Genomic DNA, 15,662 nt, shown 5'->3' with positions numbered 1-15,662 from the left:
TCATAAATTATGGCTAATGTATCTTTCAAGGTGACTCTGGGCACCTTCAGACTTAATTATAGCATGAACAACAGCAATGAGCTAGTGGGTGTAGTTTAAACTAGTGGCACTCAAATGGTTCTGCATCAGGACCCAGATTTTACATCAAGTAGCATTTATTATACAAAACTTAAAATCAAACATTGAGATACATGCAATTCATTGCATAGATCCAGCAATATGCAGACTTTAATACAATATTGTGTTATTATTATTCATAAGTTTTTGCTCTAAAATAGTTTGAACATGTTTGACGCACAGCCTGTAAAATTGAAAAAGTTAATTGGAAACATTTTACTACTCATTTTTAATAAGCATATACATTTTATTATCCTAACTATGCACGCTTATCTTGTTATTTTCATTTACCATTATATTTTCCCATCTATAAAAACAGACTGCATGGCGACCTACTGAGAACCACTGCTGTCAACACCTGTCATGTTTCCAGATCTGCCTCACTAAATAAATATACAAATCAATGTGAACCAGAAGTTCATGAGAGTTCCTCAGTAGGACGTACTCTGGACTAGGGCCAAAGAATCACATATGACACACTTTTCATCGTGCATCTCATATACTGCTCTGAGCGATCACTTTCTTCCTCCAACTCTTTCATTTTCTATTTCCGCTACTTATTCTTCCAGTCCCAACCTCAGCCATTCAATCTTAATGGCCAGACCGGCAGACACTTTGTGCCAGATTAACATCACAGAACTGTAAAATCAGCAACATACTGGTAAATTATGTGCAGGACATTGACTGGACAAATACATGACAAACTTTTCATAATGGACACACATGGCTCTGGTTAAGACTATTAACAAGCACTCAATTCACAAGTTGCCCAACATGTGCTGATAAAGCTGGGAAGTTGAGTGCTACACTGACTTTTGCCCTCAGATAAAGACCAAGAAAGAATCACTAATTGTTCCGTTACACCTAAACAGTGTCAACAACTGCACAACATTTCAGCTCAAAACATGGTTGAAAACTTGATTTCCAAAATAAATTAAAAATATCCTAACACCCTAAAACCTTTTTTAAAATATTCATAGCAATAAATTAACAATATAAATCTAAATATTGCTAAATGAAATATATAAAGGTTATATTTAAAGATTAATGTAAAACTCGCCTTACGTGCAGTTAGGGTTGCAAAGAGGTGGAAAATATCTGGTAAATTTCTGGAAAGTTTCTGAAAATGAAAAATGAAAAAAAAAGGAAATTCCAAAAATGAAAATTCTGTCATTAATTACTCACCCTCATGTCATTCTAAACTCGTCAGACCTTCATTCATCTTCGGAACACAAATTAAGATATTTTTGATGCATTCTAAGAGCTCTCTGTCCCTCCCATAGACAGCAATGTAATTAACATGATCCACAAATTCACTAACGATCCAGGAATTAACACGCACCACGCGGATACGTTGTTTTCGTTCAAATCAAAGCATAAATAAAAGTAGAAAACGTATCCGCGTGGCGCAGCTGACACAAAACAACGTACACTGTTTGCGTTCAGTGGATACTCTCCAAAATAGCATTAGGGTGACGCGGAGGAGGCGAATTGTTGAATAAAGTTGTTAGTTTTGTTTTCTTTGCGTACAAAAATTATTCTCGTAGCTTCGTATAATTACGGTTGAACCCCCTGATGTCACATGGATTATTTTACTGATCTCCTTGCTACGTTTCTGAGCCTTGATTGTGTTAATTACATTGCTGTCTATGGGAGGGTCAGAGAGCTCTCAAAATTCATCAAAAATATCTTAATTTGTGTTCCGAAGATGAACGGAGGTTTGGAATGACATGAGGGTGAGTAATTAATGACAGAATTTTCATTTCTGAGTGAACTGTCCCTTTAAGAAAATTTGAATAATGTAATTTATTTAAAGAAAGAGCCACAATTTGTTCAGTAATCCACTGGTTAATGAAAAAGAAAAAAGAAGCAGTTTTATGATTAGTTTTTTTCCCTGCTATACCGAAAAAGTACTGAACCGTGCCTTTAAATTGGAGGTACATACCAAACCATAATTTTTGTGTACCGCGTTACACCCCTAATATACACAGTCATGTGAAAAAGTTAGGACACCCTATTGCATTCCATGGTATTCTGTATCAGGAGAAAATAAAAAATTATCTGGTCCTTGAAAAGTCTTAAAATTTGGAAATAAAGCCTCAGATTAGAGGTCTGCATTCCCGACCGGATTTTTTGCGCCACGGGATTAAATTCCTGAATAAAACATGGTAGCGATCGGTAACTCTGGTGTAATTTGAATGGGAGCGGACGGTCTAACAATATCCCGTTCCCGACGTCCATTTAGAACAGCATATCTGCGCTTTATTCTTATTGACCACCGGTACAGCTTGTGCTCAGGACTGTTATGCACGCGCTGCACGCATGCTTTAAACGTCACGCATTTTATTTGCGTGGTCTGTGCGCAGCATGTGCATAACGATGCTCAGAGCAGGCTGTACCGGTGGTAAATATACGGCCCTCAGACAGAACAGGCAGGTTGTCGATGAGTGACAGCAGAATAAGGTTGGAGCAAAGTGTGGATGTTCAACTCGGTTTTGTTTATATTTTGCTTAGCCTATAATTTTAAATGAAAGATGTCGTATTTATTTATTTTTCTCTGCGACACTTTTCCTACTGTGTTAACAGAAAAAATGTCAAATGAATTTAGTATTTTGACAAGAGGAATAAAAATAGCTAAAAGGCTATATTTGTACAACCTACATTTTAATTATTTTTTTTTCTGCGACACTTTTTCCTATTGTGTTGTCAATGTTTTGTACAACATTTTTATTTTCTCTGACACATTTTTTCTTACTGTGTTGCATAAAATATTAAACAAATTTTGTGTCTTAAGATAATTCATATAAATTCAAATCAAAGTCAATAAATTCAAGACTCTTGACAAGACGAATAAAATAACACACTTTTGTGCAGACTACACTTTTATTTGTCAGCCTATCTCTCTTTCTTTCAGTAGCGGAAATTTAAATGTGAGATTCTGGAAACGAGATCTAAATTTAGCGGGAACGGTTGGGTCGGGAAGAAAATTATTCTAAGCGGACAGCGGGAGAACAAAGAGGGAATATATAGCAGGAGCGGGTGGGTGCGGAATAGAACCTTGCGGGAGCGGGACTAAAAAAACAGTCCCGCGCAGACCTCTACCTCAGATGAACAATATCACATGACATATCACACTGTGTCATTATTTGATTAAAGAGCAGGTCATATGGGTTTTTGAAAAATATCTCTTTTGCAGTTTATAACGTAGCTATCCTTAAATGAAAACAATCTGTAAAAGTTGTTAATCAAAAAAGTACATGATAAATAAAGATATTGTCTCTCAAAAGAGAGAGTCGATCCTGAATCTTCTTAAAGAGTCATATTTTCTAATCTTTTGCCTGTTACCGGTATACGTCACTGGGTAACATATTTGCATAATCCCCGCCTGCCCGCGAAATACGAACACACAGAGTCTGACCTGCCCACAAACACTTCCGCTAGTTAGTGCGTTTACATCATGTTGAGAAGACGCTGTGTTCAAGGATACCACAGAAATACAATTCAAACCTTTTGTTGTGTGCAGGGCCGGACTGGGACGCAATTTCAGGCCGGGAAATCTCACACTCATCCAGGCCACACAGAAAAAAGTGGCCAAAATTGTACCTTTTGGGGTGCAACAGCTTGACACTGTAGCAGTACACCACATATTAGCACCTTAAGAGTAGTAATTCGTACCCTTAAGGTACTAATTTGTAGGCCTACCTATTAGGGGTAAAAAAGGAACAAATATGTTCTTTTAAGGGTCCTGTTCCATGTGACAAGCTGTTGTACCCCAAAAGGTAAAATTTTTGGCCCCTTATTTCCTGTATATAGCCTATACATCCACGGCAATTTCTGAAACCACAGACAACCCTATTATTTGTATGGCATCACATAAAATAAAGGTCTAAATCCTTAGTCTGGGGCCGTCATTCTTAGTCAATTTCCCCAATATCTCTGCCCCCCCTTTTCTTACCTGTCACTTCTTCACCTTGTTGAAAACATTCACCTCATTTCAATTTGTTAGCAAAGAATGTTGTTTATCTTAAAATGACTTAAATACACTAGATTTAATAAACCTATATTTCATACAAATGTACACTACCAGTCAAATGTTTTTGAACAGTAAGATTTTTTGTTTTTTAAAGAAGCCTCTTCTGCTCACCAAGCCTGTATTTATTTGATACAAAGTACAGCGAGAGCAGTAATATTGTGAAATATTTTTACTATTTAAAATAACTGTTTTCTATGTGAATATCTGTTCAAATGTAATTTATTCCTGTGATCAAAGCTGTATTTTCAGCATCATTACTCCAGTCTTCAGTGTCACATGATCCTTCAGAAATCATTCTAATATGCTCATTTGCTGTTCAAGAAACATATTTGTTGTTGTTATTATTATCAATATTTAAAATGGTTGAGTACATCAGGATTCTTTGATGAATAGAAAGATCCAAAGATCAGAATTTATCTGAAATAAAAACCTTTTGTAACATTATACATGCACTATACCAAAAGCTTGGAGTCAGTATACATTTTTTTGTTTGGGGGATTATTAATTATATTATTAATTCTAATAATTATAGAAATTATTACTTTTATTTAGCACGGATGCTTTAAATTGATCAAAAGTGATGATAAAGACATTTATAATGATACAAAAGATTTCTATTTCAGATAAATGCTGTTCTTCTGAACTTTCTATTCATCAAAGAAACCTGAAAAAAAAATCGAATGGGTTTTCAACATAAAAATAATAATAATAACAATAAATGTTTTTGAGCAGCAAATCAGAATATTAGAATGATTTCTGTAGGATCATGTGACGCTGAAGACTGGAGTAATGATGCAGAAAATTCAGCTTCGAAATCACAGGAATAAATGACATTTTAATAAAAATATTTCACAATATTACTGTTTTTGCTGTATTTTGGATCAAATAAATGAAGACTTGGTGAGCAGAAGAGACTTCTTTAAAAAACATTAAACATCTTACTGTTCAAAAACTTTTGACTGTTAGTGTATTAAAACACCATTTCTAAAGTGCCTAAATGTCAAAATTAGTAGGCTACAATATATTTGTTGAAAAAGTCTAATACACTATTGAATTATTAGGCTGTTACTAATATTATTTTTGTGTTGCTGTCTGCTCAAGCTCCCTCCCTCCCTGTACAATAAATCCATGTGAATATCTGTAACTTTACAATCGATATTGATGTCTTTTAGCACAGTATTCTGAATGATGATAATAATAGGGTGCTACGGATAGCCTAACAGATAGCCTACTAGCAGTTTAATACTCAACTAGGTTAATAAAGACAAAACTTTCTAGCGTATTTAGATGAAACTGACCTGCACTTGAAGCCCTGAACAGGTCAGTGATGTTGCTAGTAGGGATGGGCGTATCGATCCTGAAGTATCGATATTTCGATACTGACGCGAGTATCGATTCTCAAACAAAAATATCGATGCTAAAGTGTGTTTTATTTACCAGTGACTTTGTTTATTTAACAAAAAATGAATGCGTACAATATGCATCGACTTGGACGAATAACCCATATTAGCGAATAATTGTGTAGGTTAGGACTATTTTCCTGCTCATCTGAACACACGCAGATGTTGCAAGACAGAATCAATCAATCATGGAGAGCATTTACTCACTTCTGACAGTGCATTCAAACAGGGCTGCTTTTCCCAAAATATCATAAGAAAGCATTGATGATTTTGGGAACGGCAGCCCAGAACAATGCTTATCAGAGGACAGAAAAAAACATATGTTTGAGTTATTTCACAATAAACAAATTGAAATTGTAGCCTACATAGTTTGTGCAATTACATTTATTTAATTTGAACTTTGAAAGATAATATTGATCATGTTCTATTCTGTAACGTTAATATAAATCATACACTGTCAAAATAAAAAGGTTGCATTTTATGTATGCAACAGCCTGTCACTGGCAGTCCCTTATGAAAATGAACCATGGTTTTACTAAAGTGACCATAGTTCAACTGTAGTATTTGTAGATTTCCATGGTTACCACCGCAGTAAACATGTTTTAACCATGTGTAAACAAACATATAACCTAATAAGTTAAAATGTGTTTCAAATATAAAGTTATCATTACCCATTTTACTTTTAGTAATTTCATAATTTTAAAAAATCAGTTTAGAAGTATCGTATCGGTATTGATATCGACGATACTGGCCTTGAAAAGTATCGATATCGTGTCGGAATCGTTTGACGGAAGCGCGGAACACACGTAAGCTGATTCGTGTAGTGCAGCTATTATCGAATGAAAAAATCGGAAATGATCACTTTGCATTTTGCACTTTGCAACTTTACATTGAGAAGGCATAAATATAAAATATTAATAATAATAATAATAACTAAAAGTTAAGACAGAGCGTCTTTTGTCTGTCGTTCTTCAAACATTACAGTAGACATATTTGGGTTTGCAATCTGTATTGTTTCATCAGTTAGTCACGTTAGCACTAATATTATATTATTGTTTTATGCAAAGGTGCTTTGTCAATGGTAGCGCTCGCTAACTTGCTCAAGGACTCCTCTCTGTGCCAATCACAACAGGCTTGACCAGCTGACCAATCAGAGCAGAGTAGGCTTATGAAACGGAGGGGTTTGCTCCGAACTTGCTTGGAACGAACCGTTTAGAAATCATTGGCAAATGACTCTAATATTAAATGTATATTCTGAGAAAATTACAATGTTTTCTGACCTTAGATGCATTTAAACCTGTTGTAGGGGACTCCAACACAATATTAGGACACTTTAAAAAACCATATGACCTGCTCTTTAACAAAAATAAAGCCAAGATGGAAAAGCTATGTGTGACAAAGTTACGACACCCTATGATTCACTTGCCTGTAGATTCACTTTTAGAAGCAATAACTTGAAGTAATAATTTTCTGTATGAAAATTACTCTTCTTTACAACGTTGCTCCAGTTTATTGATGTTTGTGGGCATTTGTTTATACACAGCTCTCACCACATGATTATGCATATAAAGTGTATTATAAATATACAATATAAATATATATTTAATAGAAATAGAAAACAATAAGACTTTTAGTCAAATTTAGTATTATTTTATCTTATATGATTAAAAGCATGTAAAAAATAACATGTCAATTACATATGTGCTTCTGATTAGTCATGTCTGAACCTATCACTGAGTTTGACCCTGAGCACAGTGTGGTCATTTGGCCATCTGCCAGCTTTTCACCACTAAAAAGTAGCATGCTTTTAAATTATGAATAGCCCTGGTTGCATTATTCATCCCTATGCCTTTGTAACCATGCTCACTTTACCCGCCGTATTCTCTTATACCACATGCATTCATTCAGCGGGCCTCTCTTATTCCATGCAATATCACTGCACATCTCTCCGTCTGTATTATACTACTCTGATTAGTCACTGTGGTCATGCTGTTCAAATGGGTGTCAAATTCCTCTGATGTCTAGAATTTTCTGCTACCCCAACACAATGGCACTGGAACCGGTTCAAGAGGACAGTGAACAGGCTAATATAGATAACCCAGCAAAAGCCAAAGACAGAAAATATTTCATGCTCAAGGAGGCTCTTAATTTGCAAATTGCATACAGCTACAGTCTCCCACTAGGGATGGGCGATACCAGTTATTTGTTCAATTCAAATGCAAATATCAGTACCTATTGGTACTGAAACCTCTAATAAATATACATTTCTGAGGAAAAAATGTCATTCAAGTCCTATGTCATATCATAGAAAATTAACATGTGAATGGCAAACATTGCTCTCTCTGTTTGTCCAGGGTCCCTTGATTTTTCAATCATGAAAAATAATGTAAATGATCAAAAAACTCTGTAAAAGGCATAATTGTATGTTTATTTAAAAAAATATTAACTTGACGTTATGTTTCTTACACATTAAAAAAAGTGCCTAAACACCTTTTTGGGGGGGAAAATCAACTGAAAATAATTAATGAATAATATATATATATATATATATTGTTTAATGTTCGTGTGAAATATTTTACTAAAAAAAGTAATAATTTATTTATTCATCATAGTCTGATTAGAGGTATATTGAGATGACATTGACACTAATTTAGAAAAGCTTAATTATTTTTATTAGAGTTATAAACCTTTCTTGTGTGAAAAAATAATAAACTAATGAATAAAAGTCAGGTTTTCCTTATTACTAGTAATGTCAAAATGAAATGTCAATAAATATATATGGGAGAAAAATGAACAGAACAAAAAAACTCAAACTTTTAAAAAAATATGAAAAATCAACAACTTTTCAGCATTCTGGTGATGAGCAACACTATCTGCTAAAAAAGTTTTTCCCTAATGCATATTAATTTTCATGCTAATTAAATAATAAATGCATTGGTATTAAATGAGGATCGATTCTATGTGGATCAATCATCTCAATGTGACATCAATATCAGAAGTATCAATATTTGATCCACCCATCCCTAGTTCTCACATGCTCACGTGTGGCCGCTCCACCAGATGTTTGGAAACCCATTACCTACAGAGCCCCGCCTAGACTTCCAGTGCCCTCTGCGTGACATGTTGTTCCCGTTGCCAAGGTGACCCACAGGTCCTGGTGGCCCCCAAGGGGAACAAGGGTGCGCTGGCAGCTTGGGCCGCTATGGCGATAGAAAAGGGTGAATGAGGAATGAAAGCCTCTTACAGGCACAGTGACCAGGGAGGGTAATCCTCTTTCTGTCTGCTCTGCAACTTCACCTGTATCTAATCCTGACCGGGCTTTATCCCAGAGCGCAGGTGAGATTGTTCACTTACACCACCAGGCATGTCAGCCACCCGCAACCCTGCACAAGCCATGCAAGCGTCACAGTCTAACCCCTGGCTTACTGACTAACACCCACATCAGAAGGACTGTTATTTCTGTTATGCATGCATGCATTTTGATGCATCACTTGATGCGTGTTAGGAGTGGGCGATACGACCAAAATCTTATTTCACTTCATGGTAATGACATATACCAATATATAGCTATTTTTGTTATTTTATTTTTGCTATTGAAAATAAGGACAAAGAAGCAAATTACAAACATAGGACAAATACAATAGAACAAATATACAAATTACGCTTTTCAGGTGCAGTAGGTTTATTTAACATGCAGTAAGATATCACTGAAATTGAATAATCAAATGTAAAAATAAATATAAATGGATTCTTATTCAAAATACAAGTTATTCCGTCAAGAGCATAACTTTTGTAGAGTTATTTTTTTTTCCTTTGTTGTTTGATTAACTTTATTGACACAGACGGCAGAAGGTTTATTAGGCTACTGACATTTTAAAGTAACAGTTCACCCAAAAATGAAAATTTGCTGAAAATTATCTCACCCTCAGGTCATTTCAAGATGAAAATGAGTTTGTTTCTTCATCGGAACAGATTTGGAGAAATTTAGCATTACATCACATGCTCACCAGTGGATCCTCTGCAGTGAATGGGTGCCGTCAGAATGAGAGTCCAAACAGCTGATAAAAATATCACAATGAATCAACACGAATGTAGCCCATCAATTAACATCTTGTGAAGAGAAAAGCTGCGTGTTTGTAAGAAACCAATTCATCTTTAATACGTTTTTAACTAGGCTTTATCCCAGAGCGCAGGTGAGATTGTTCACTTACACCACCAGGCATGTCAGCCACCCGCAACCCTGCACAAGCCATGCAAGCGTCACAGTCTAACCCCTGGCTTACTGACTAACACCCACATCAGAAGGACTGTTATTTCTGTTATGCATGCATGCATTTTGATGCATCACTTGATGCGTGTTAGGAGTGGGCGATACGACCAAAATCTTATTTCACTTCATGGTAATGACATATACCAATATATAGCTATTTTTGTTATTTTATTTTTGCTATTGAAAATAAGGACAAAGAAGCAAATTACAAACATAGGACAAATACAATAGAACAAATATACAAATTACGCTTTTCAGGTGCAGTAGGTTTATTTAACATGCAGTAAGATATCACTGAAATTGAATAATCAAATGTAAAAATAAATATAAATGGATTCTTATTCAAAATACAAGTTATTCCGTCAAGAGCATAACTTTTGTAGAGTTTTTTTTTTTTTTTTCCTTTGTTGTTTGATTAACTTTATTGACACAGACGGCAGAAGGTTTATTAGGCTGCTGACATTTTAAAGTAACAGTTCACCCAAAATTTTGCTGAAAATTATCTCACCCTCAGGTCATTTCAAGATGAAAATGAGTTTGTTTCTTCATCGGAACAGATTTGGAGAAATTTAGCATTACATCACATGCTCACCAGTGGATCCTCTGCAGTGAATGGGTGCCGTCAGAATGAGAGTCCAAACAGCTGATAAAAATATCACAATGAATCAACACGAATGTAGCCCATCAATTAACATCTTGTGAAGAGAAAAGCTGCGTGTTTGTAAGAAACCAATTCATCTTTAATACGTTTTTAACTAACATTTAAAGGGGTCCTATTATGCTCTTTTACAATGTCTTGATTTTGTTTTGGGGGTGTCCTAGAACAGGCTCTCATACTAGGTTGTATTTTTCACATATTTTACACCTCTCTCCCCAGTCTGGCATGAACGGCTCGAATAGTTCCTGTATCAAATAAAGACCCGCCTTCTGAAATATGAAATGTGCTGTGATTGGTTAGCTGGGCCAGTGTGTGTTGTGATTGGCAGCACTCGGTGCCTGGTCGGGAAATGTCACGCCCCTTACCATAGCCACCTGCTGCAGCTTCAGTGTAAATATTGCGGCAAAATCAAATCAATTTGAGCGCGATTTAAACCCGGATGATTGTAACCACTCTAAGTTCGTCTGCCTTGGGAAAGCTAGCGTGTCTCCAACATAGTGCTAACACTCGTTGCCTTCTCTAGTGCAGCTCAACCGGGTCTCGTCCCATTCGTCGATCTCTGTGATATCACAAATCCCGGAAAATATGCGTTGTAGTCCAAACGAGTCGTTCATTGTAGTTTTTGAAAAGTGATTTCTGTTAAATAAAATATCTCCTTTTGAATTGGACTTTGAGCTTTGTAACTTTGCAGATCTTTTTTATGCTCAAACAGCAACATTACAGACTAACTAAAGTTGAAAAAGTGAAAAAGCATAATAGGACCCCTTTAACTAATAACACTGCCAGTGGAAAAAGTTGTCTTGTCTGAATCAGGAGCGAAATATGCAAAGATCAAGCACCTTTTAAAGGCAAAAACAGTCCAAAATTTATCAAAACAAATATGTCAATGGATTTTGATGTGAGAGGACAACAGGGGATCGACTTTTTCAAAGGAGGAAGTGTTATTATGGATTATGGGCTCACTAAATGGAACAGATTAAAGTTAAAACATCTTGATGGATTTGTTTCTTACAAACACACAGCTTTTCACTTTACAAGACATTAACTGATGTACTGGAGTCGTGTGGATTACTTGTAGATTTTTGTGATGTTTTTATCAGCTGTTTGGACTCTCATCCTGACGGCACCCATCCACTCCACTGGTGAGCAAGTGATGTAATGCTAAATTTATCCAAATCTGTTCTAATGAAGAAACAAACTCATCTACATTTGAATGGCCTGAGGTTGAGTAAATTATCAACACATTTTCATTTTAGGGTGAACTATTCCTTTAAGACCTCACGCACGGATCTAATGATACACATACGATTTTCTCCCAACTTATTACATGAGAAAAATATGCTAAAATAAAGTATAATGTGTGTTTAATTTATATACAGGTTTATATTTTGATGTAAATACAGAAACCTTGTCTTATCTGCATCCCATCGGTTTAATGTGATATATATATTAATATTTATTTACACTGTAATTTAAGAAGTCAATAAAATAGTTCCTACCACAAGTGATGAGTTTACAGTTGCTGCCCTCATGTGGCCTTTAAAAGTGATGCGCAGAAACGCTGAACAGTATGGATGATCACTAAAACAGGGCCCTTTAATGAATTACATCATTGGTTCTGTGATTATGTAACCCAAACGTGACATCAGAAGCTTATCTTTTGTCAAATGACTGTTAAAACAACAACACACTCTAATCACGCTGTTAGAAACACTTGATTTGACATGCATGTTATTTTGCTTCTGTTCCAACTTGTACATGAACATATGTATAGCAAATTCGAAGGAAAACATCTGTCAGTCATCTCTTAACATGAGCAGAACTGATAAGTCTCATGTTTCACGGAATTACAAATGAGGTTACCAACAATATGGCTCCTGCATGTTAATTCTGGAACATGCTGGGTCAGTGCAGGCCAAACAAATGCTGTGAACAAACCTTCAGTGTAATCCACAATGCATTTGTGTCAGTCTGTCAAAAAGACTCCACCCTCGGTGTCATCACCCCACAAAGCCCTGCCGATTAAACACATGCTGGAACAGACCTGCTGCCAAAACACTCTGCAATCTCTCAAACCTGCCACCAACGTTCAAATCTCAAGAGCCGTGTATTTGCGATGTATTCTTGGCCCCTGTTTGGTGCATTAAGTACTATGAAACCCAACAGGCAGCCCACTGGAGAATGATATATAAGCTTTTACTAAGATTTGTAATCATAATAAATTCCTCATGGCTCATTTCCATTCAGAACAGAGCCTTTAAAAGACTGCAGCGATGCAGTAAGTGATTTTCTTTCAGTGGTTTGCAGTCTTTTGATTTCAAACCTACATTGTTAGGATTTGGAAAGCAATGCTTTATTGCATTAAACAGATCTCAATGTTAAAATCAACAACAAATTCTTACAAATATCAAGTGGATATTTTGATTTTAGTCATATATTGCATGCATTTGTAAGCTTACACTCTACGCTTTCAGTCTTTGTCACTTTCAGTTGCTTTCAGTTTTTGTTTCACAGTTAATTCAGTTTGTTAGTTTCTATATCTAGCTATTTGTGACATTTACTTCCAATTTCTAAGTGAAAATTGTTTCTAAGTGAACCCAACATTTTTTCAGTGTATATATATATATATATATATATATATATTTTTTTTTTTTTTACAAATAATTAAGTAAGATCCTTTTAAGGTATTGCTTGATGGTAACGCTAAAAATGTTTTCATCGTTATGTTATAACTTTTTGAATTTCTGCTATTTCCTATTTTCTCAAGAGTTTTTCAATTGTTTAAATCATTTATAATTTATATAAAGTTAAAGTGATTAAATGATTTTAATGTATTCTATTGGTAGATTTTGTTTACATTCTATATTATAAAATAATGTATTTATTTATTAATATTTTAATAAAAGGCAGTGAGTAAAACTGCTGGACATTTACAACATTAGAAAATAGCAAAGATAAACCTTAAATAAATGTAACTAATAATAACTGCTACATGACAGCATCTAATTTAAATGATATTTTCTTATATTTTACTTAAATATAAAGCAATTAATAAAAAGCTAGATACTTTAACCAGGTGCACATGACCTCAACAGGTGAGTCTTATATATATATATATATATATATATATATTTTTTTTTTTTTTACAAATAATTAAGTAAGATCCTTTTAAGGTATTGCTTGATGGTAACACTAAAAATGTTTTCATCGTTATGTTATAACTTTTTGAATTTCTGCTATTTCCTATTTTCTCAAGAGTTTTTCAATTGTTTAGATCATTTATAATTTATATAAAGTTAAAGTGATTAAATGATTTTATTTGGGTTGATTTTAATGTATTCTATTGGTAGATTTTGTTTACATTCTATATTATAAAATAATGTATTTATTTATTAATATTTTAATAAAAGGCAGTGAGTAAAACTGCTGGACATTTACAACATTAGAAAATAGCAAAGATAAACCTTAAATAAATGTAACTAATAATAACTGCTACATGACAGCATCTAATTTAAATGATATTTTCTTATATTTTACTTAAATATAAAGCAATTAATAAAAAGCTAGATACTTTAACCAGGTGCACATGACCTCAACAGGTGAGTCTATGAGCTTAGAAAGCTAGAGCGCTTTAAACAGTCACGTGATGAGCTAAATAACCACTAACAGGGAGTCTATGCAACAAAAAAAAAGAAGGTCTATGCAGATCTGGATAAGATTAATCGTAGCTGCATCACAGTTTATCTCAAAAGAACAGCTGCCGCTAATTTCCCACCAATCAGCTGAAAAGCGAACAACACCCTAGTAACCCATTTGTTTACACAGCGAAAATGACAGGTCACCTACAAGAGAGCCTCACCAGACGGGACAGGTGGAGCATAACTGATGCTTTTCTAATGTGTGTATATGTATAGCTAGAATTAGGTATGTCAATGATATAACAATTAATCATTTACACATAGAGGAACATGCGAATATCCAGAGCACCGAAGAAAATGCATGCGTAAACAGTGCCAGTGCGCGTCGCCCATGTCAGCAGATTGTGTCACGCTCACCTCCCTCGCTGTGGATCTTCGAGCGTCTGTTGAAGTACATTCTGCACGCATGTGTGGAGCTTCCAGCAGCGGGAGCGGGATGATGGCATACTCGGGCTTCAGCGGGGGTATGCGGGCCACAGGCGCAGGGATGCGGTGTTTGATGGAGGCAGCATAGCTCCTGATGATGGGTCACCCTCAGCCGCGCGCACTGGCTCGGGAACGCGCTCCTGCCATCCTGCTGATCCGTCGCGTGCGCGCGCGCTCCGTCATCAGACCTCGCCTGTCCAAATGGACACTTTAAGCTGTACAATACGCCCTTGTGTGCTCTGGACTTCAACAGTCGCATTTAATTACTAATACATGTAAATTGCCATTTATAAAAATCTTCAACTTTAGAATATTTGGTTGGTTTAAGAGTTTACCCTGATTTAATAATTAACAAGGTTGTACCTTTGCACCGCAGTGATTCAGGGTTAAAGGTGGCCTTATGAATTAATCAATATTTAACTAGCCTATATATTGAAAGAAAATGTCTTAATATTCTGGAGATGCTGACGTTACATCACAACTACAGTAGAATAGGCCTAACTAAAAGTATGTAATGGCCAATGCATTGACCATTGAGTGTCTGTGTTTTTTAAAAAGAAATGTATCATGCTCACAAAGGGTGCATTTATTTGTTAAAAATACAATTTAAAAACTACAATAAATTTTACAATAAAATAACTGTTTTCTCTTTTAATAACATTTCAAATATAACTTTTTCCTGCGATGACAAAGCTGTATTTTCAGCGGCCATTACCCCAAAAAATTTGGAGACGTCGCCACAGTTCTTCTGGATTGAGTCTGTCTCAGTTTGTTTTGTTTTATGTCATTCCAGACAGACTGGATGATGATCAGATCAGATCTCTGTGTGGAGCACTGGCTGTTGTCAGACTCCTTGTGCAAACAAAAATCTTACTGGATTATTACAATTAATGGCAAAATGAATGATTGGAAATGTAAACTGATATTTCCTACTACACTACAGCAAAATATAGAAATAACTGACTTAAAACAATTTTTTAATCTGGTGAAAATACTAGTGTTCTAATCATTTTGAGCACCACTGTATAAATATATATATATATATATATATATATATATA

General features: G+C 35.2%; 1 protein-coding gene across 1 annotated transcript in view; it reads right to left on the bottom strand.

Moving 5' to 3' along the window:
- The window catches only part of LOC107591227 (phospholipid-transporting ATPase IB-like), a 59,693-nt gene extending 50,846 nt beyond the window's left edge, over nucleotides 1–8,847 (bottom strand). Inside the window, exon 1 of the mRNA XM_016280323.1 lies at nucleotides 8,630–8,847. Within this exon, the coding sequence (XP_016135809.1) occupies nucleotides 8,630–8,672 (43 nt within the window). The 5' untranslated portion in view covers nucleotides 8,673–8,847. The remainder of the gene's footprint in view (nucleotides 1–8,629) is intronic.
- Between the last annotated feature and the right edge of the window lie 6,815 nt (nucleotides 8,848–15,662).

Source organism: Sinocyclocheilus grahami, unplaced genomic scaffold (assembly GCF_001515645.1).
Source record: "Sinocyclocheilus grahami isolate Dianchi unplaced genomic scaffold, SAMN03320097.WGS_v1.1 scaffold139.1, whole genome shotgun sequence".
NCBI lineage: Eukaryota > Metazoa > Chordata > Actinopteri > Cypriniformes > Cyprinidae > Sinocyclocheilus > Sinocyclocheilus grahami.
Note: the sequence above shows the minus strand (reverse complement) of the source record. Positions and strands in the feature narration are given on the sequence as shown.